Consider the following 22,576-nt stretch of genomic DNA (forward strand, 5'->3'; position numbering starts at 1 on the left):
AGGAGACGGAGACAAGAAGAAGAGGAGTGTCTCTCCCTTATTTAGCAGGAGTAGGGGAAAAACTACAGAGGATCTTCAGACAGCACAAAATCCCACTTTACTTTAAACCAGTTAACACCTTGAGACAGAAATTAGTTCACCCTAAGGACAGGATCCCTAGTTACAAACAGAGCAATGTAGTGTATTCTATCAGATGTCAGGAAAACTGTAATGAACACTACATAGGTGAGACTAAGCAACCTTTACACAAAAGGCTGTACCAGCACCGCAGAGAGGGCACCAGTGGACCTCAGTCTGCAGTTCATCTCCACCTGAAAGACACTAACCACACGTTTGAGGACAAGGAAGTTAAAATCTTAGCCAGAGAGAAGAAATGTTTTGCGAGAGGTGTCATGGAAGCATTCTTTGTGAAACAGTTGAAACCCAGCCTTAACCGGGGAGGGGGTCTGAGACACGCTTTGTCCCCTGTTTACAATGGGTTACTCAGGTCAAAGCAGTTTCAGTCTTTTGTTCATGGTAATGAGTCATTCACGTCATCAGGAGAGTTGTCAAGGTAGCCATCAGGAGAGGCTTCCATCCCATCATTAGGAGGGACAGCTGCCCTGTCATTAGGAGAGTGCTAACTAGAGCACAATAGGTGCTAATTAGAGCTATTGTTTAGTCACTAGCCTATAGCAGTCGGCCTCTCGGTAGGAGGGGTCTGGTTAGGTTTAAAAAACTCCAGCTTTTGTTGGCTTCTGTTTATTCTTCTCTACAAGAGTCAAGACAGAAGTCAGACTACCAGAGCAAGAATTTTAGCTGAGGAAGCTTCTGTGATTTGAAGCAAAACATCCTCGCGTCAAGCAACCCAGTCCAGTCAAAGATTCAAGCTTCTCTACTACGGAAACCACCTGGACAACTGAGAGCCTACACAGATTCATTGTGTTGAGGTACAGACTGGGCAGGAGAACTCTCCAAATGGACACTTCCCCTCTGCACACCTCGTTTTGTGCCCATGTTATGGCTCTGTGGGTTTGTGGTGAATTACAGTGAAACTTAATGAAATCTGCTTTTGAATGTTGCTGCCAAAATGCCTGCATGTGTATTTTTTTTTTTTTTTTTTAAACAAGCGAACATCATCATGTGAAGGAACACGTGAGCGGGAGGATACCTTATTTTTCTCAGAGTGATCTGCCACCTTTCTCAGGTGTCTGGCCATGAATTTAAGAGTGTGGAAGTAATGATCTGGAAGGTCATGGATCTAGAGGAAGGATGGAAAGCAAGAAATGAGTGAGAGGAAGCTGCTTCAATGTGAATTTTAGAGTTAAATGAATTGAAGGTTTCAGTCCCCTGCAGTCTGCTGGTCTTTACCAGTTTCTTCATGGTCTTCAGTCGGTCCTCAGCATTTTCAATGCGGTTGGCTTCGATGAAATCATTGTATTTGTCTACAGACGGAGGAGGAGCATTTACTGATTACACTGAACTGCGCTTTATTACAAAATGTAAAACCATCACAGCTCGTACCGTCAGTAAACAGTGGCTCAGGCAGTTTTCGGAAAAAGGACTTGAGGAGACTACTTATTACGTTCAGGTCCTGCCATCTCTGTGGAAAGAAATAACAATGATTTAGTATTCCCAGAGTGGTAAAAATAACATTACTAAAGGATCCTGGTATAAAAGTGAAAAAAAAAATGCAACTGCAGTTGGTCCTAATTTTACCAAGTGAAAAACGATGGTTCCCAGACTTGTCCTGTTATTCCTGTTTCTCTGAGGCCAGCAGTTCAAGCGTATGATTAATGTCATCAGTGAGTAAGTACCATCATAAAAACAACTTTGTATTCAGCTCTGATGCTTTAGGTTTCAATAGACACAGACAATACTAGATACGGCTCCTAACTTGGAGCATGTTGACGTCTTTAAACCAGATTTGTTGTGAATCCTGTTCATATGGTGGCCACTGAGGCTGCTGTTGCCTGTTTGTTAAAATAAGCTGATCTAGAGCAGACACTTGACAGAGGTTGCTGTCAGTCTTTGGCCAAACTACCACAAATGTCCAGCAGTGCAGCAGGTAAGAGAATATTTAGAGCGGAAACCTGCAAGTGGTGATCCAAGCATCAAATTCGGCACAAATACTCCTTAGACGTTACTCTTTTGAAATAACCGATTAACCACCTGAATTTTCAATAGGCAGCCAGGTAGGGGTCAGTTGAAGAATTACACAGATGATGATGCTCTAATCATATTGAAAACTATATCATATTATTTGCTTGATAATAACAATTCCAAAAAGGTATAGTTTAGACTATCTACAACCCCAATTCCAATGAAGTTGGGACGTTGTGAAAAATGTATATTAAAACAGAATACAATGATTTGTAAATCCTCTTCAACCTATATTCAATTGAATACACCACAAAGACAAGATATTTAATGTTCAAACTCGTAAACTTTGTTGTTTCTGTGCAAATATTTGCTCCTTTTGAAATGGACGCCTGCAACACGTTTCAAAAAAGCTGGGACAGTGGTATGTTTACCTCTGTGTTACATCACCTTTCCTTCTAACAACACTCAAAAAGCGTTTGCGAACTGAGAACACTAATTGTTGAAACTTTGCAGGTGGAATTCTTTCCCATTCTTGCTTGATTTACAACTTCAGTTGTTCAACAGTCCGAGGTCTCCACTGTCATATTTTGCACTTCATAATGCGCCACACATTTTCAATGGGTGACAAGTCTAGACTGCAGGCAGGCCAGTCTAGTACCCGCACTCTTTTACTACGAAGCCACGCTGTTGTAACATGTGCAGAATGTGGCTTGGCATTGTCTTGCTGAAATAAGCAGGGACGTCCCTGAAAAAGACGTTGCTTGGATGGCAGCAAGTGTTGCTCCAAAACCTGGATGTACCTTTCAGCATTGATGGTGCCATCACAGATGTGTAAGTTGCCCATGCCATGGGCACTAACACACCCCCATACCATCACAGATGCTGGCTTTTGAACTTTACGCTGGTAACAGTCTGGATGGTCTTTTTCATTTTTTTATCTGGAGGACACAACGTCCATGATTTCCAAGAACAATTTGAAATGTGGACTCATCAGACCACAGCACACTTTTCCACTTTGCGTCTGTCCATTTCAAATGAGCTTGGGCCCAGAGAAGGCGGCGGTGTTTCTGGATGTTGTTGATGTATGGCTTTCACTTTGCATGGTACTTGCACTTGTAGATGTAGCGACGAACTGTGTTAACTGACAATGGTTTTCTGAAGTGTTCCTGAGCCCTTGCGGTAAGGTCCTTTACACGATGTTGGTTTTTAATGCAGTGCCACCTGAGGGATCAAAGGTCAATGTTGGCTTTCGGCCTTGCCGCTTACGTGTAGAAAGTTATCCAGATTCTCTGAATCTTATGATTATATTATGGACTGTAGATGATGGAATACCTAAATTCGTTGCAATTGAAAGTTGAGAAACATTGTTCTTAAACTGTTGGACTATTTTTTCATGCAGTTGCTCACAAAGTGGTGATCCTCACCCCATCTTTGCTTGTGAATGGCTTAGCCTTTTGGGGATGCTCCTTTTATACCCAATCATAACACTCATGACATCATGACATTCTAGTTTCTAACTCCACAAAAACAAGGCAGAAAGGCTTGAAAAAAAATTAGGGTGTAACATAGTCAAATGTTCTATCAAACAACAAAGTTTGGTGATGATCGGATCCGGATTCTGGATCTGGTGATCCAGAATATGCAAAAATATAGGGAAAATAGAAAATGTGACAGTGTGAGGTGAGAAATGAAGCTAGAGATGCACAACTAACACCAAATTGTAGCTGAATCTGTACTGATTCAGTAAGGTGTCATCAGATTTGATGTAGCTACAAATGTTATGGAGCTAGATCCAGAAGAAAACCGCCATTACCAAAAAATTGTTTTTATACAATAACTTTTGAACTAATAGACATAAAAGTGATTCCAAGTTCTAGTGGTATGTTTTCATGGTCAAGGATGTCAAATATAAATGAAAGAAAAGTGTATGTATCATAGTTTTGGTTGTAACACTGAATTGTTGAATAGATCATTGTGCCAAGGAGGGAATCTCTTTAGGGTCAGTGACCCTATGGCCTTGTTTAGAGAAGTGTTTCATAAATGTTAAAAAATTCATATATTTGCAGTTTAGTTGAATAATAAATTGAATTTTGTCTCATTTGTTTTTGTCTATAAGCACATGCAATATCAATATCAGTGCTCAGATGACAGTAGCTTCTGGGAAAGGTGCAAGTTGCAATAAACTGTGATGCCAAGCGCTAAGGATACATGCTATCCAGTCACAGCAGATGAAACTTTTTTACTACTGAGCAAACATCATTGTTAGACTTTTTTAGGTTCAATGATTCCACGGCGTGTAGATGTTGTGGCGTCAGTGACCCCATGGCCTTGGCGGAGGTTTGCACTCTCTGAGTGCTTCTAGTTGTGTATTCAATTGAATATAGGTTGAACAGGATTTGCAAATCATTGTATTCTGTTTTTATTTACATTTTACACAATGTCCCAACTTCATTGGAATTGGGGTTGTATTACTGAATGTTATGGAGTTATGGGATTAAAAACAGCAAGAATGGTGACAAAGGTCAGTTTCAGTTTGTACAGGGGTCAAAAGTTAAAGTTGATCCAATTTTGGTAAAAAGTGATGCAAATTATTGGTTGAGCTAATAGGATGAATAAATGGAATAGTTTTGACAGTGTTAAATGTTTTGTCTCCAAAGTAAAGGTCAAACAAGCTCAACGTCCATTGGATTCTATGACATGTCACATATGTCAACCCGTAACATGATAACTAAGCATGACACATGGTCCAAACTATTCCTTTTTAAAACTCTGTTAACTCAACTAATAATTTGCACAACTTTTGACCCCTACCTGGCTGCCTGATGAAAATTCAGGTGGCTAATCGGTTATTTCAAAAGAGTAATGTCTAAGGAGTATTTGTGCCGAATTTGATGCTTGTATCACCATTTGCAGGATTGTTTCAGTTATTGGTGACATGCCTGGATCCCTCCCCATGGAATAAATCCCGAATAGGCTCTGAAGCCCATTGATGCTGGCGCTTATCTCCAGATTCCATCGTGTGAAGCAGATGAGTCTACAATTCCCCCTGGATGTGATGCCAGTTCAATACAGATTACTTCCCCAGCTGGGGCCTGTACCCATTTACAGCTTCGGGTACTAAGACAATGCAGAATAAGTGTCTTGATCAAGGACACAGACAGGTAACATGAGCGGGACTCAAACCCAGGCAGGGAGAACTGGCAGGCCAGCTCATTATCCACTTGTCCACCTGCTCAGTGGACAAGGACGTCCGGTAGACTTTGACAAACTTGCAGGTTGTAGGGTTAAGTAAGCATCAGTGTCCTGTCTGAGATGATGGACCTGTCACCACTGTCACTACTCTGGGATTCTGAACATGTATTTGTCCAGATGTCTTAATCTGAATCTTCAGAGTTTGCAATTTCCACATCTTGTAATTCCTGCAGCACTCTACAGTCCCAGTTTGGAAACTGTTTGCTTGATCTTTTAGAGGACAAACGGCAGTTTGAAGGGAAGTGGACCAGGTCTTCTTTGACAAACGCACCTCCTCAGCAGTGTTGATGTCCATGCCCTTGTTGAGATGCTCCTGCAGGTTGGACACCATGGCGTTGTTCCCTGGAACCCGGTAGATGCCGGTGTATTCCAGACCTGATGCCTCCACGACTCCACAGCACATTTCCACAATCAGAGGGACAAACTGCAGAGAGAATGAGGCAAAGACAAATGAATGGTATGACGAAGAATAACCAGGGGGGTGGTGGCATAATGGCTTGCATGTTGGACTGTGACGCCGGTGATCCGGGTTTGTTTCCAGATCGCAACCAAGCTCCCAACTGGAACTTTGAGAGTGCTGGGGAGGTGGCGAGACATGTGCCATGGGCTCTTTTGCTAATCAGTGCTTTCAGTGGCTACCCCCTGTTAAAGCAGAGTCCCTCCTTCGACTGCTGAAAAATGTCAAAATACTTGTTCATGGATTTAACATTTTCTTGCTTTTTTTCATTTATGTACATCATGTGTTATACTGTAAACATGCTCTGTTCTGAAGCAGATTCTGCTTTAATCTTGTCCAGTTTCATGAAAGCACTGATACAGTTTGGTCCATAACTATTTGGACAGTGACACCTTTTTTTTTTTAATTGTAAGAGTGTTCCATGATGCATAACAGAATGGCTGATGCACATCCAAAATGTCCTTTTAACTATCTGATCTTAACCTAACTGCCGTTCAAAATGGGTGATGCACAAAAATGCCCTTGTATTTGGTAAAATTATCAGATCCTTTTACAGCTGTCTAATTGATAAAACCATCTGATCTTTTTATATATGTTTAATTGATAAAATCAACGTATTCATGTCTATTTGGAAAAAGAATCAGCATGATGGAACACTCTGTTTTTAATTCTGTGAAGCTACACTACATACATAAACACACACTATAAGATTTTTACATAACAACCATGAACACACCGCGAACAGACACCACCCATTTTTCACCACTGCAGCCAGCTCACATAGACACTAACTCAAGCCAGGTTAAGGACTGCCCATATGGGGGTGGTTTAGGCTGAAGTTATAAAAGTTAGAGAACAAAGGAAGTCAAGGTTCTTTGTTCCAGGTGTTTTCATGCAGCCGGTTCAAGATCCCAGCGCTGAGATAACTGTATCGGTGTAACAACTGTTTTCAAAACAACATCTAAACTGTTATGTGCAGGCGCGAGTTGAGGAGCGGACCAGCGTCTGACTGAACCCAGCACTAAAATAACCAGAAAGCGGTTCCAAAAACAAAACAAATTTATTTTCCTTCTGTGCAATAACTGTGTACAACATAAATGTGCGGTTATCTGGCGAGGTGAAGGACGGCGCGCTCTCCAGCGCCCAAATGGATCGAAGCCCGACGCTTCTGGACCCAGACTCACCGCCGAACACCCCCCAGGTGGACACGACAAACTGACTCTGTGAAGGATGGAAAAGGTGAGGTAAGTCAACAGCTACAACAAATATCCTTCAAAGGCACACACTATCAGCAACACATTCAGGTCTGAATTTAAGCTTTATGTAAATGAGCAGCTTCTCACAACAGGTGGAGGATCATCATTCTGTACGCCACGGCAGTGAGAAGCGAGCTGCACAATTCTCATCAATGTTCAAATATACTGCGTAACAAAATACCAAATTACTGTTAACACATTCAGACAATCAATCACCTCTGATGTGTGCTGACAGCATGTGTCCCTCACCCGTCCTCCTTCACAGGCACGATGTGTCAAACCCAGGCGCGGTCCTCAGCGTCTCACAAACGAATGTCACAAGGTCGAGTTCCCGGCAATTCTGCTTGAACCACTCATGGCTTAAATGCAGAACGCCATCTCATTATCTGCTTCAGCTGAAAGTCTTTAAGTTTACACGTGAGCATCATCCACAGGTGCTGCGAGTCAGTAGGCCTGCACGTAAACATCCTCCACAGGTGCAGCTAATAATGCTGATGAGGGTGAAGGACTCTTCTGCCAGCACCTTCTCCACAGACAAAAACCAGTTTGCATACCACCTGGAGAGCAAAGAAAAGAAAACAACACAAAAACATCCAGCCAAACCCCCCAACACACAACATAAACTTTGAAGTCTGTTTCCTGTCCAATTCTTTTTGGAGGTCTCACCGTGATAAAAGAACCTAACAGTGATGTTGCCCCTCTAGACTATAACGGAGCTAACAAAGAAGCAGTAAACACATTCTTGAAGTGAAGAGTTTAAAGCTTGTAGTTTTGCTCTTAGTACAACTCTGTATCTTTGGGTAAAAGCACCTGAGCTGATGACATGCATTTCTTCAGATGTTAAACAAGCTATATTTTTCACATTTTAATATTGAATGAGCACTGTACTGAACATTCACTGATTCATTCATTCATTTTCAACCACTTATCCAGGTCCCACACTTATCCCACACTCCTCAACCAAGTCCTGTAACTCTTCCTGGGAGATCCCAGGGCATTCCCAAGCATTTACATTTTCATATTTTAGATGCCAAAGTTCTACAAGTAGCAAATTCCTAATAAAATACACTCGGACACTTCACTAAACCAACATGACACAGTTACTTTGAAGTCTTTAAACATGACCATAATCGCGAACACTACAGTCCTGAACTGGTTGAATCTGTCAAATTGGCTAAATTTCACTTTGGGTCGACCTCAGCTCAGTCAAACAAGCTAAACAAAACTACAGAAATGGTGGCAGCCATAAACATTTTGCTGGAAATGATATCTAGGAATACCCCCCCCCCCCAAAAAAAAAAAAAAAAAATTCACCTCTGAGTAAACCTCACTCAACTGATGCCAAAAGACGTTCTGGTGAAAGTTGCTGGATCCCATGGGTTTTAGCCTTGTGGTTAGAATGCCTGCTCCCCATGCTGGAAACTGAGTTTGAGCCCAGTTGAGTGTACAACACAGGTCACATGATGAAATGTTGGACATACAGTAGTGTTCAGAATAATAGTAGTGCTATGTGACTAAAAAGATTAATCCAGGTGTTGAGTATATTTCTTATTGTTACATGGGAAACAAGGTACCAGTAGATTCAATAGATTCTCACAAATCCAACAAGACCAAGCATTCATGATATGCACACTCTTAAGGCTATGAAATTGGGCTATTAGTAAAAAAGTAGAAAAGGCGGTGTTCACAATAATAGTAGCATCTGTTGCTGACGCTACAAACTCAAAACTATTATGTTCAAACTGCTTTTTTAGCAATCCTGTGAATCACTAAACTAGTATTTAGTTGTATAACCACAGTTTTTCATGATTTCGACACATCTGCGAGGCATTAATTTTGTTGGTTTGGAACCAAGATTTTGCTCGTTTACTAGTGTGCTTGGGGTCACTGTCTTGTTGAAACACCCATTTCAAGGGCATGTCCTCTTCAGCATAAGGCATCATGACCTGTTCAAGTATTTTGACATATCCAAACTGATCCATGATACCTGGTGTGCGATAAATAGGCCCAACACCATAGTAGGAGAAACATGCCCATATCATGATGCTTACACCACCATGCTTCACTGTCTTCACTGTGAACTGTGGCTTGAATTCAGAGTTTGGGGGTCGTCTCACAAACTGTCTGCGGCCCTTGGACCCAAAAAGAACAATTTTACTCTCATCACTCCACAAAATATTCCTCCATTTTTCTTTAGACCAGTTGATGTGTTCTTTGGCAAATTGTAACCTCTTCTGCACATCTTTTATTTAACAGAGGGACTTTGTGGGGGATTCTTATAAATAAATTAGCTTCACACAGGTGTCTTCTAACTGTCACAGCACTTACAGGTAACTCCAGACTGTCTTTGATCATCCTGGAGCTGATCAATGGGTGAGACTTTGCCATTCTGGTTATTCTTCTATCCATTTTGATGGTTGTTTTCCATTTTCTTCCACGCGTCTCTGGGTTTTTGTCCATTTTAAAGCATTGGAGATCATTGTAGATGAACAGCCTATAATTTTTTGCACCTGCGTATACGTTTTCTCCTCTCCAATCAACTTTTTAATCAAACTATGCTGTTCTTCTGAACAATGTCTTGAATGTCCCATTTTCCTCAGGCTTTCAAAGAGAAAAGCATGTTCAACAGGTGCTGGCTTCATCCTTAAATAGGGGACACCTGATTCACACCTGTTTGTTCCACAAAATTGACAAACTCACTGACTGAATGCCACACTACTATTATTGTGAACACCCCATTTTCTACTTTTTTTTTTACTAATAGCCCAATTTCATAGCCTTAAGAGTGTGCATATCATGAATGCTTTGTCTTGTTGGATTTGTGAGAATCTACTGAATCTACTGGTACCTTGTTTCCCATGTAACGATAAGAAATATACTCAAAACCTGGATTAATCTTTTTAGTCACATAGCACTAATATTATTCTGAACACTACTGTATGTAGGTGTTCATGTTGTAAGTGTTAAAAAAAAACACGGGTTTACTTTATGGTTGACTGCGGGCTGACAGTCCTCCAGTCGCACACCAAAAGCTTTCGGGCTGCCCGTCTTCTTGGTTTTCTTCATGATGTTGATTCCCCACAGTGCTTTGTTGTCATCTGTGAACACACATACACGTTTCTTTATAGCTACATTAATAACATAAGATATTTCAGTTAGAAATTTAACCTTAACAGCTATTCAATGCCAAATTTTAAGAATAACACCAGTTTGTAAGTGAACAGGGAGCAGATTGTACTGACCAGTTCTGGAGCCTCGGTTCATTGAGGTGTTGTCAGTTTTTGCCAGGAGGAAGGGAGGCATCATACGGAGAGCTCTGGGAGAGGAATCTGGTTTACTGCCCGTCAGACTGCAGGAAGTGACCATGACACAGAGCGATCAAAATCCTAAAATATAGAGCACTCATCCTGCCCGAAAGTCCGTTATGCTGCCCATGTGCTAAAACACACAGACCTTCTCCACAAGAATACAAATCAATGTTTTTGTCTTTGTTGTTTTCAAACACTGTTCTGTAAACACAGCAACATTTCAAGATTTATCTGTGTCCACACTAAAATGCTCAAATCAACCAAAAAAAAAACAACCTATGGAACATATGCCAGGCCTGTATGTGGCGCTGTGTGAGTGCTCAGGTGTGCTGTGGTGTTCCACTCATTGTACCTGTCTGGCATCCTGTCTATTAAATGTTGTTGGTCACATTGTATACTTTAGTTGTGTTTGAGTGCTCCTTTAGGTCACACCTCAGTTTTATGTGGTAGTTATTCTCACCCAGGTTTCACTGTGGGTTTCTGTTTACTTTAGCCAGTTATTGAGTGCTCCTTTGGTTATAATTTCAGTTTTATGCTGCAGTTACTTGTTTGCTTTTAGACACTTAGGTTTTGGTGTGGATCCCTGTCTGCACTTTGTCTGTTGTCCTGTCTCATGTGTGTTTGGCGGGGTGTCCTTGTCACCTGTGCTCCCTCACAGCTTTTCCACATTACAATCACACCACCTGTTGCTTGTCTACTCGTCTCAGTGTCTCTATTTAAGTTGTTCACTGTTCTTGTGGCATTGCTGGGTTATTTTTGGAAATGTGTGGGGCATCAAGCAAAAATCCATACTGGCGTATCAACATTTCTACAGCTATCCACTGCTGACTCATAGAGGTGATGCTAGGACACTGTTAATAGTGTGAAAACAAGAAGTTGAGCAATTAACACACCCACGTGTTTGCAGTTACATGGGTGGATATAAAAGCATGCGCAAAGTGATGTGTAAAATGGCATTAACAATGACTGCATTGGCATTGTTAGAGGACCTTGCAAATGGTGCAATCTGAGGTGAGAATGTATTTAGGGAATGCAAGTTTTTATTTGCAAATGATGATAATTGGCTCATAAGTTGAGCTCGATTACCAAGGCCACTGTCACTAGAGTTGCGCGCAGAACTGCGGCCAACCCAGAGTGCAATTCGGAGAGGAGCCAGGCGGCTGTCTGTGCCCACGCAGGTGCTGACTACACTGGCAACAGAGGCAGCGTGAGACGGCCGATCGGTCAGGAGTGTGCCAGTCATGCTTGCGCCAAGCCATGCCAGCTGTGCGGAATGCAGTCATCTGAATGTCATCCAGGTACACCACATTACAACATTAAAGTGCAATTTGCAGCGAGAGCCGCTTTCCCTAATGCAATGGGAGCTATTGATGGCACACATATTGCTATAAAGGCAATATCACATGATGAATTTGTCTTTGTTAAAAGGGAACCATTTCATTCCATCAATGTTCAAACCACGCGTGGTGTGCAAATGCATCTAACTAACATCTAACTAACATGTTTTCATGGACCTGTCATGAATGGAAAAATTAAATTTTACTTTAACCCTAATTCCTTCCCCTAACAATTTCATGTTTATGCCGTGTGACAGGGTATCACTAAACTGCCCCTGAGTGTCTCCACATCATTTCCAGTCATCTATAGCACACAGTCGCTATAAATGGTAAATAGACTGCATTTATATAGAGCTTTTCCATGTGCATCAGACGCTCAAAGCACTTTACAATTATGCCTCACATTCACACAAACACACTCACACAGGGTGCTGCCATACAAGGCGCTCACTACATACCAGGAGCAACTCAGGGATTGCCCAAGGGCCCTTAGTGATTTTCCAGTCAGGCTGGGATTTTCACCGAGGAGCCTCTGGTCTCGAGCCCAACGCTTAACCACTTGACCATCACCTTTCTTTTCTGTGTTCATGTTGACTGATCTGACGGAGGGGATTCCCAGCTCCCAGGGCCTATTTACATGGATTTGCCTATTTAAATAGGGGTGTGGAAAGGGAGGAGCTTGGTGCATGGGCATGTGTTTTCAATTCCACATTCAGTGAGATGTACAGATGGATGTGCTTGGATCCATGCGTATGCACACTTTGATACATCTGGATAGTTTTCGGTGTACGCCAGTTTCCAGGTTTTGCCGTAAGCCATGTTTCAGTAGGAAATCCCTGCAAGTCTTTGTACACGAGGCCCCAGAGCACCACACAAAATAACCTTTGGATTATACAAAGACCAGAGCACCACATGGAAAAACTCTGGATTTTACAAATCATGGAAAAGGAGAAAACGGATGGTGAGTCCATATAAACTTTAATGCAACTTTAATGTTCATAATATCAACATGTTCCATGCGAGGTGTTTTTGTTTGGTGCTGTCAGGCTCACAGCAGTTTTTAAAAAATGCACGCGCATATAAGTCCAAACAGAGTGCACTGTACAGAAATGTGGAAAAAGGATTTCTTTAATATTTAGCTGGTTTTGTCTGCTTGTCAGCTGCATTAGGTATAGGTGAGTATTTTTAAGAGGTAGCGGTTGGAGCAGTTGTGGCTACTGTATTGCGGTTAGCGTTGTCTGGACTGGATCTGCTGTGGTGACCCCGAGAAACTGGGAGCAGCCGAAAGACGAACAACAACAACACAATTTCCGAGTTAGATTTTAAAAAGACAGATGAGTGATTACAGTACCACACCGGTAAAAATGTCATAATCCTTGATCCTAAACACAGTTTCAGTGCTGTGATCCATAAGGCTGACCTTTGTTTTTTGTAGTCATTCAGCTTTTTGTTGATTAGCGCTTGCTTCGAGAAGCCGATCTCCTAGAACAGACATAAAGTGGATGTTAGTCTGGTGTGTGTGTTTGTGTACGCCACAACGAGCAGCATGGCAGGATCGAACCTCGTTGTTGGTCTTGCTGTTCTCCCTGATGACTCTGATCCAGGCCAGCATGTCATCTCTGTCCTCGGCCTGCAGCAGGTACTCACAGAAGTTCTGAGTGGTCAGCCTCAGCGTGTGCTTACGTTTGGTTTCACTGTAGGCAATGTCAATCAGGCAGCCACAAATGCTGATTGGAGGGTGCTCATCCTGACCGGGCCCTGCCCCTGCACCATGAAGGACAGCTTCTCGCTTATCCTTGTAAAGGAAGAGCGAATGGGAACGAAGCACGCAGAAGACTCGTTTCCACAAGCGCATACCACCACCGACTTTCTGCAGTAAGCGGAGAAACGGCGTCATGACAATCTGGGGACTGAATAATTACTCTGTGCACGAGCACTGTGCGCTACCTTTCCCTTCTGTGTGAGGATCTGTTTGTAGTGCAGCCAACCCTCCTTACGAACATCACTGAAGGTCAGGTTCCCCAGTTCAGAGGTGGAGTGACGTTTGGACCGAGTCTCTTCCTGGGCCCGCAGGCTCTCCAGAGACTAAACACACCATAACAGATTTTAATGGATAGAACAGTGTGCAAAAAAACAGAGTGTAAATGTAAAAAGAACACTAACCCCATCTGTGAAAAAGCTCTTGACCCTTTTTGGCAATCTGCTGTGGAACAAAGTGCACAAGATTAAAAACTACAGATCTGTGCACAAGCTCACAAAATGATCCGACCCATCCTTCACCATGTTTTGCTATACTGGCACCTTGCCATGTATTATATAGCTAAATTAAAGCACTGGTCAATCTCCGTCTTGAATAAAAAACAAGTCCAGTTATCTCCCTTTGAAGATGTTGGACCAGAATTATTTTCCCTCATGCACATCATCCTCTAATTCTTGGACATACTACAGTAACAGTTGGGTAGTATGTAGTAACTGACATTAAGTACATAATAAGTATGCAGATGCAGGAAAGCTGAACTCAACTCATTTATGTTAAAACTGAATTGAGCAGATTGTAGTATAGATTTCCAATTCATATCAGTTATTTGTTAAAACCCCCACTATTTAAGCAGTAGTTGAAACCGCAATTAAACTGCTCATTTAAAAAATGAAATGCAGTTTGAATGTTGCCTTTGCTTTGCAATGTGATGCAATGCTTTGCAACACACAGACTGTCAGTTGGCTTCTAAATGATTTTTCAGCTGCCTTTTTGTCTACATCAGGGGTGGGCAACTTGTTCCAGAAAGGGCCAAGAGGGTGCAGGTTTTCTTTGCAGCCACTGACTCCACCAGGTGATTTCACTGATTAACTGATTCCATCTGCTCAAACTGATCTGCTCAAAGTGATATTAATCAGTGAAATCACCTGGTGGAGTCAGTGGCTGCAAAGAAAACCTGCACCCTCTTGGCCCTTTCTGGAATAAGTTGCCCACCCCTGGTCTACATGATGCACCCTGATAAAAGGTCTCAGATGAATTTACAGGAAGACAGTTTTAAACAGTGCAGGCTTTAAAATGTTCTCTGAGGTTCATACGTACGAGAAGACACGCCCGTCTTCCCTGAAGGTGTTGAGACCCTCGTCAATTGACTTGGATCTTTCGGTGGTAATGGCCAGCAGGTAAGATGTCCGGCGGCCTTTGATGCTGCCTGTGGACAGAAAGGCAAAGTTAGGACAGAAAATACATGGAAAGAGTATCTCACATACACACGCACAAACGAATGCACGCACGCACAGTTTTTCATCCTGTCAATTTCAAACAAGATAGAAGGAGAAAACAGGAAAATGTAATTTGTTACATTGTGACTGATGGACACGACAGAAAGGTGGATGAATTGCAAAGGTTACCACACACATGCTTCTTTCAAAGGAATACATTGACACTTACATAGCTTACAGTTACATAGCCGAGCATGCTAACAGCTTTTTGGTCATTTTGGTTGATAAAACTGCACCTATGTTGTGCACAAAGGGGTCATAGGGGTGAAAAATCAACCAGATGGTGCAGCAGACGAAAGGATTATTAACCAACCACCAGGTGTACGGGGAAATATCAGACTGACGTGTTGTCAGTACGGACGGAGTGTTAGCGAGATCTGTGCAAAAAACACAGAGGTCTGATACAGAGGTGTGATACGGAAATGTTGATATGTAATGACATGTATGTAGCACGCATTCATCATGTGCAGTAGGTGTGAACAGTGCGCAATCAAACTGAAAGCACCCTGTGCCACTGCAGGTCAATGTGTTGCACAGTGCACACCATGCAGATTTGGAGGGGCTGTTATATCTATAATAGATCTTACAGTACAGATACATTTCCATTCCTTCTCATGTGTAACATAAATAATGTGAAATATTGTGCCCATCATATGTGACACAATGGGCAGGTGCGCCCCACTGCTGCCCCATGTGCATCAATGCATCATTGCACATGTCAGAGGCTCAGAGCTCAATGGGTGTCACCGCTGTAATATATATATTATTACATGTTCACCATCTAAGTCTGTAGGAGGTATGACGTGGAACTGTTTCGCCAGCCCATGACAACAATATTAAACATGAATCTCATCTCTGGCACGACACCAGGAGGGTTTCACAGCACAGGGCAGACAAGAGCCAGGGACCGCAGCCTGTGGTGATAACCCTCTCACCTGCCTGTGCTGTGTGCTGGAAACAACCACGGCATAAATAAATCCCATGTGACATGCCACGCACCAGTAATCCAACCAGACATTGTGGTGTACAGTCCCTCTGTGCCTCTTTCACACAGGGCTTAGGTAGGGTTGCGTTGTGCTGTGTACGCTGGAATGGCCAAAACAACAACAACAACAAAAAAAAGAAACAGAAAAAACTTCGCTGTAAAGGCTGCGTCTGATGAATGTTGCATGCATGGGATAGCTTGGCCCACTGCCAGCCAAGTTCAGCATCAAAAAGACCAGTGGGATGAATAAAATCGAGCAGTGCACGTATATACTGATTTTAAAAAAAAACCTAAAATGATTTTTTTTCGCCAGACTGTACACCAGGAGGCGATTATTGACAGTGAAGAGGTAAAACTTTCAGCACTTCCTCTTTTCCTCCAGCTCTGTTTGACAGAAGCCAGTTCTAGAACTCTGTCATTTTCTTGTGTGTTGTCAACCTTTTTGAGTGCGCACTCTGGATGGAGAGCTCCTGGGCTCTCGACTGGCCAGCAGTGTGTGCTGGCAGTGGCGCACACGCACAGCGGCTCGTTTAGCCATTATGAGCACACACACAGCTGTGTGATCATTTCATCATCTATTCTACACATGCACACATGCGCCAGTACAATCACATGTACTCCTCCAGCTGCTTCACTCTGGATGCATCCCTGCCTGTTTTTCTACCCCATAATTTTAAATTGGAATCATAATGCGGTACACTGCATTACACATCTCGTCAGTGTGAAAGAGGCTGGCGGGTGCTCACCACATCGCCGCGCTGTGTCCGTATGCATGTGCTGACAGTCCGTCATGTGTTTGACACACATGTCCGTCCTGTCTGTGCAATCTCCTGCTGTGAGGTCAGTGAGCACTGGGAAAGAAAGAATGAGCGAAGATGTGATTGCACGGGTGAGTGAGTGACAGCACCAATGCTGGCTTTGACACATACAGTATAGCGTGAGTCCGGACCATACGTCAGTTTTACTCTGATATCCAAGCAGGTCCTTCAGCACTTTTTTATGGTTTTGGTGCCACCTGACAGCAGTCTGTGTCATCTAACTGTTGTCTAAATATGCTGGGCTACAATTGTGCAGGTGTGCAAAAGACAGTCTGGACGGGATCCGCCCACAGTCGACATGCCTCTTTCCCTCCCGACTGCGTCCAGATTATGACTATTTTTGCCATGTCGGCCTCAGTCGACCTGGTTCCTGAGCATTCTTACTATGTCTAAGTTTCTCTAAGTGTCACTTTGCACCAGATGGACATTTGAGCCCCACAGGTTTACTTCAGTGCACTTTATTAACGCCGTTGTATAAATGTAGATTCAAAGCTTTTTGCTTGTTGTAAATGTCACTGTATTCCTTTAAAGCAAAATTTCGGCTGAAGCTGGACCAATACATCATATTTCAATAAATGAGCTGTTTTATAGAAAGTTCCACAGCTTTCTGGACCTTGTTGGGCTGGAGAACGTGTATCGGTCGAGCTGTCAGGCCTTTCGGTATTTGGAGAGGGTGAGTGAGACTCACTGCAATCCTGAGAACGGAGTTGGACAAGGGGGGACACTGACGAGAGGGTGGGGGTGAAAGAAGTGGAAGTGAAGGTGGCCATAGTGGATGCCTGGGAACAGCAGGCGGACACCACCGAGCAGGCTGTTATATAGGCAGCCTGCAGGTCAGTGCCAGGACTGGTGGGGTCATCTGAAAGGTCATCGACAGAAGTGAGCAAAGAGAGGGAAGAGACGAAGACCAAAGAGAACATTAAAGGGCTTTGAGAGGGAACAGAACTGCTCCAGAGGAAGAAACGATGCTGTGTCATCAGAGTGCACGGCGTTGTCGTTTATCAGGCACAGAAAGAACCATTTTCTTCAAACACCATTAAAACTATTTATTCACCTCCAGAGCAGTTTTGTTTCTGAGAAACAATCACAGTTTGAAAACTCCACCTGTAGTTACATCAGCATTTAATTTAATGAAAAATCAACAGTGGACCAGAGACCACATGACGTTAAACCTGAACACAATCATCGACTATTACTACCTACTACTACTACTATTACAATCTACTATCTATTACATCGACTGTCCAATCTGACAGGACTGGAACAACGAAGCCCATTCCTCCACTTTCAGATAAAGTGAAGAGAGACTGTTAACGGGGTTGAGGGGCAGCAAAGACTGTGTTTCATACCTGGGACACTGTCCCATGTGTACCACATGGAGCACACCACATGCCCCATTCTGCGGCACGTGGTACACGCCTTAACCCCAGAGCCGTCAGCCGTCAGCCGTCAGTGCCCCAGTGCCTTTGTTTTTGAGACACTGAACATCAGAAGACAGTTCAGAATGTCAACTTTTTTGATGTAGTATCAGTCCGTCCAATGTTCACATAAGTTAAGATGCTGGAACAGATCAACATTAAAATAAATGGGGGGGGGGTTGTGCTCTTTTCAGTCTCCTCTTCACGAGGGAAAATTCATCTTCAGGTAAAACTTGGTTCCCACAGACATGATTTTGGCCTTTACTGTCCACAAACATGCATTGTCAAAATTTTTGGGGATGAATCCTGACCCATCTGTGTGTAGGTGTCAGCCCAATTTTATTTTATTTTTGAGGTGATTCAGCTGTCACTTGACAGCACCTCCTTAAAAGCACACTTTGTGTTGGACATTTTACAGTATAACAAATAATGGAACTGCTTATAGAAATTTTTCACAACCAGTGACTCACTGAACCGACTCACTGACTGACTCACTGAACCAAATCACTGACTGGTTCACTGAACCGACTCACTGACTGACTCACTGAACCAAATCACTGACTGGTTCACTGAACCGACTCACTGACTGACTCACTGAACCAAATCACTGACTGGTTCACTGAACCGACTCAATGATTGACTCACTGAACCAGTTCGCTGACCGACTCACTGAACTGACTCACTGACTGATTAACTGAACCAACTCACTGACTGGTTCAATGAAGTGACTCACTGAACCGATTCACTGATTGGTTCACTGATCTGACTCACTGACTGGTTCACTGAAGCGACTCACTGATTGACTCACTGAACAAATTCACTGACTAATTAACTGAACCAACTCACTGACCGACTCACTGAATAGATTCACTGAACTGACTCACTGGCTGACTCACTAATTGACTCAATGAACCGACGCACTGACTGCCTCACTGACGACTCACTGACTGGTTAACTGAACCGACTCACTGACTGACTCACTGAACCAACTCACTGAGTGATTCACTGACCAACTCACTGAACCAACTCACTGAACCGTCTCACTGAATGACTCACTGACTGGTTGACTGAACCGACTCACTGACTCAATGAACCGATGCACTGACTGCCTCACTGATGACTCACTGACTGCCTCACTGACGACTCACTGACTGGTTCACTGAACCGACTCACTGACTGGTTCACTGAACCGACTCACTGAACCAACTCACCAATTGATTAACTGAACAAACCTTTTGTGTGCTCAGCTCATGGGCCTGTTCAGCTGTCACACACACACACACACACACACACACACACACACACACACACACACACACACACACACACACACACACACACACACACACACACACACACACACACACACACACACACACACACACACAGCTTTTTGGGGCCTGTATTATCACAATCATCTGCTTGAAAATTAATACTGATTATTAACTGGAATGACAATGTGTTCAATAAGATCAGCAGCATGCAGCAATTTTTTTTACCCTCTGAGCTTCACATTAGGGTTAATGCACACTTAATAATATCTCTAAAATCTATCAAAGGTACATTTTTATAGTAACTGATACGGGACATACTATGCAGCTCCGACAGGACTGAACACTATTCATACTAACCTATGAAGGGAATAGATGAGAGTGAGTCAAATGCATGCTGTGCAAAGCTGCCATTGGTCCTGCTGGTGACTTCAGAGACAGAGGGAGGCATCACAGGAGAAGGTGCCCAATCAGGATGTCCAGGTGACTCCACACTTTTGGCACAGTGGGGTTGTCGTGGAACCTGAACAGCGGGTTGGTGCCCAGAGTGTGGCTTCCTCCGCATAACGATTTCTTGATGCAAGATGACGGGGGTCGTAATCTCCTTTTCCTTCTCTTGCTTGACTCTCTCCTCTTTTGAAGTAGGAATGGCAGCACTGGGCTGTGGTTGTGTAACCATCTCCCCCTCTCCATCAGCCGGGCTGCTCCTGGTATTCGGGCTCCAGTTGAGGCTGGGCTCCCTGAAGGACTGGGTCTGCTGCAGGAAATGGCCAACTTTACGAGAGAAAGAAGGGCTGTAGCTTTTATAGCCCACGAGCTCTTCCTCTTTTGCTCGTCTTGTTTGGGGTTCAGCTACCTGATGTCCTGACTGCCTGCTACCAGGAGACACTATGGAAGAGGACATCATGGCAGGCATCTCTGTAATTTGGTGTTGTGCCCTTCCTGAAGCTTGGTGGTCTTTTTGTTCATTAGCCTTTGCTGTTTGGGGTCCTTGTGAAGACCGAATGTGGTCATGGTGAGTTGAAACCAATGCAGAAGCTTGTGCGAGTGTTGCTACAGATCGCCCATAGTTGTGCTCGTACTCTGCATAGGCTGCCAGCAAGCTCTCTGAGCATAGTCTACTTCCTGGTCTTAATACATCACCTGAGTCTCCTAGCCAATGAGATTCAAGTGAATCTGTGGCAGCCCGTTGGTGGCGCAGGATAGTTTCTATCTTGCATTGCTCTGATGAGGTTTTTGAGACAGATACCGATGCAGGACTGGGTTCCAACCCTAGTCCAAGCTCTGCTAAATGATCCTGAGAGATACTCCGGTTGTGGGAAGACAGACGCTCTACAGCTTCTGCCTGGCTGTAAAACCAATCTGACAAAGCCTGCTGGCAGAGGGCATCCGTGTGGGCACGCCTGGAGGCTGGCAGACTTGTCTTTCTTTGAGGTGGCAAAGTTGCAGAGGCAATGGCAGCATTATGGTTGGCAAAATGGAAGTCCAGTGCATTGATGGCTGAAGAAGAGCGGCCACGGTAACGCCCTGATAAAGCACAATAATGACTGGAGTCTTTGGGATCTCCAGACCAGCCAGAGATGGAAGTAGAAGCAGTAGGGGGGCAGTTGTCTAGTATTGAGGTGCTGAGGCTTGTTTGGCACTGCCAGTTGTCCAGGGGGCTGAGGCAGCTGTTGCTGGGCTTTGGGGCAGTGGGGCTGGTCTTGGTTGTAGGGTACCCAAAAGGAGGGGGGTTTGGAAGATGTTGGGCCTCTCCTGTATATGGCTCATTATCTTTATGGTAGGCATCCTGTGAGTATGCCTGAAAACAGAAAACGGCGTGACACAATGTAACAAAATATACTATATATATATATATATATATATATATATATATATATATATATATATATATATACACACACACACAAGTGAATTTTAATATTTTGGCCAAAATAAAATGTTTGAGGAATGGAAAGAGAAGGAGAACAAACAAGAAGAACAGCAAAAGCAACGGCATAAAGATTTAACATCGGATGAACTGGACAAGATTGAAGATGGGAAAGAAGAAGAGAACCGTTCTATCCTTGCGGGCTGCCGGAGGGCTCCGCATCAAAACAGCGAGCGTAGTCTCTGGACCTGTTGCCAGAGTTGGCCGCAGCTCCACACAGCAGAGAGGGGGGGCGGTGTGAGTGGCCCGCTGCAGCGCTTACTGAGCCTGCAGACACGGTAAGTGCATAGGAGGCAAAATGTGTTATGTGTCGGACGCAGCCTGGAGAACCGACCAGCGTTTGAAGGACCCAGTATGAAATAAGCAGAGCACGGTACAAAGGATAACTAAATTTAATAAACATAACAGTGATGTGGAAATATACAAACAAATAAGTGCGCTGTCTGCGAGGTGGTAATTGCGGTGTGCTGCCAGCAGCACTAACGGTCCGGAGTCAGAACCTGTTCGGACCCAAGGACCCCGCCGACACCCCCCAGGTGGCCGCGACAAACCGAGTCTGTGAAAGAAGAAATCATCACGTGAGTCCACACTCCACACACAGAGAGACCGCTCAAAGGTGTACAAACAGCAAACACTTCCTGGCTTAATTACTAATCAGCTTCCCACCCTGCAGGCATGGAACACCCTGTTCACAAACTCCACTGCAGTGGAAGCTGATTAAACGACTAACATACAGCTCAATATAATAAGGTGTGAGGGACACCACATTTACTGACTGTACAAATGTTAGTCACAAAACTTAACGTACCTCAGGAAGTGTGCTGACGAGCGTGAGACCTCACCCCCTCCTCTTTCACAGACCATGCATCAAACCTGGACGTTCTCTGCATCCACTGATGATGAGATGGCTCTCAAGACTACGATCTCACCCGTCTGGTCACAAGGTCGTGTCTCTGGCAAATACACACTGTGTACTCCAGACTTAAATGCCACCATGTTCCAATCCGTGTAGATGCACCACAGCTGTGAGTCCTGACGAGCCGCACCTGATCAGCCTCAGGTGATCAGGGTGAGGTCCTGGTAACTCAGCCACACAGCCACTCAGTCCCAAATGCGCACCACCTGGAAGGAAAACCAAAAGACAGAAACAGAAGACAAACAAAAACCAGCCAGGCACGCCAGCCCCAACAAAATGTCTTGAGACTGG

General features: G+C 43.8%; 1 protein-coding gene across 6 annotated transcripts in view; it reads right to left on the reverse strand.

Annotated features, from left to right (window-relative positions):
* LOC117530690 (rho GTPase-activating protein 23-like) overlaps positions 1-22,576 on the reverse strand; it is a 207,929-nt gene that overhangs the window by 10,635 nt on the left and 174,718 nt on the right. For 4 of the 6 annotated variants that reach the window (XM_034193570.1, XM_034193571.1, XM_034193568.1 and 1 more), the window contains exons 7-19: positions 19,800-21,240; positions 17,439-17,609; positions 14,769-14,877; positions 13,856-13,895; positions 13,640-13,777; positions 13,254-13,562; positions 13,113-13,174; positions 10,290-10,396; positions 10,033-10,145; positions 5,606-5,758; positions 1,504-1,582; positions 1,351-1,424; positions 1,151-1,240 (exon numbers count right to left, since the gene is read on the reverse strand). In XM_034193570.1, the coding sequence (XP_034049461.1) occupies positions 1,151-1,240; positions 1,351-1,424; positions 1,504-1,582; positions 5,606-5,758; positions 10,033-10,145; positions 10,290-10,396; positions 13,113-13,174; positions 13,254-13,562; positions 13,640-13,777; positions 13,856-13,895; positions 14,769-14,877; positions 17,439-17,609; positions 19,800-21,240 (2,886 nt within the window). The remainder of the gene's footprint in view (positions 1-1,150; positions 1,241-1,350; positions 1,425-1,503; positions 1,583-5,605; positions 5,759-10,032; positions 10,146-10,289; positions 10,397-13,112; positions 13,175-13,253; positions 13,563-13,639; positions 13,778-13,855; positions 13,896-14,768; positions 14,878-17,438; positions 17,610-19,799; positions 21,241-22,576) is intronic. The other 2 variants (XM_034193569.1, XM_034193572.1) reach the window with 2 other exon arrangements.

The sequence above is a fragment of the Thalassophryne amazonica genome, chromosome 18, assembly GCF_902500255.1.
Source record: "Thalassophryne amazonica chromosome 18, fThaAma1.1, whole genome shotgun sequence".
Taxonomy (NCBI): domain Eukaryota; kingdom Metazoa; phylum Chordata; class Actinopteri; order Batrachoidiformes; family Batrachoididae; genus Thalassophryne; species Thalassophryne amazonica.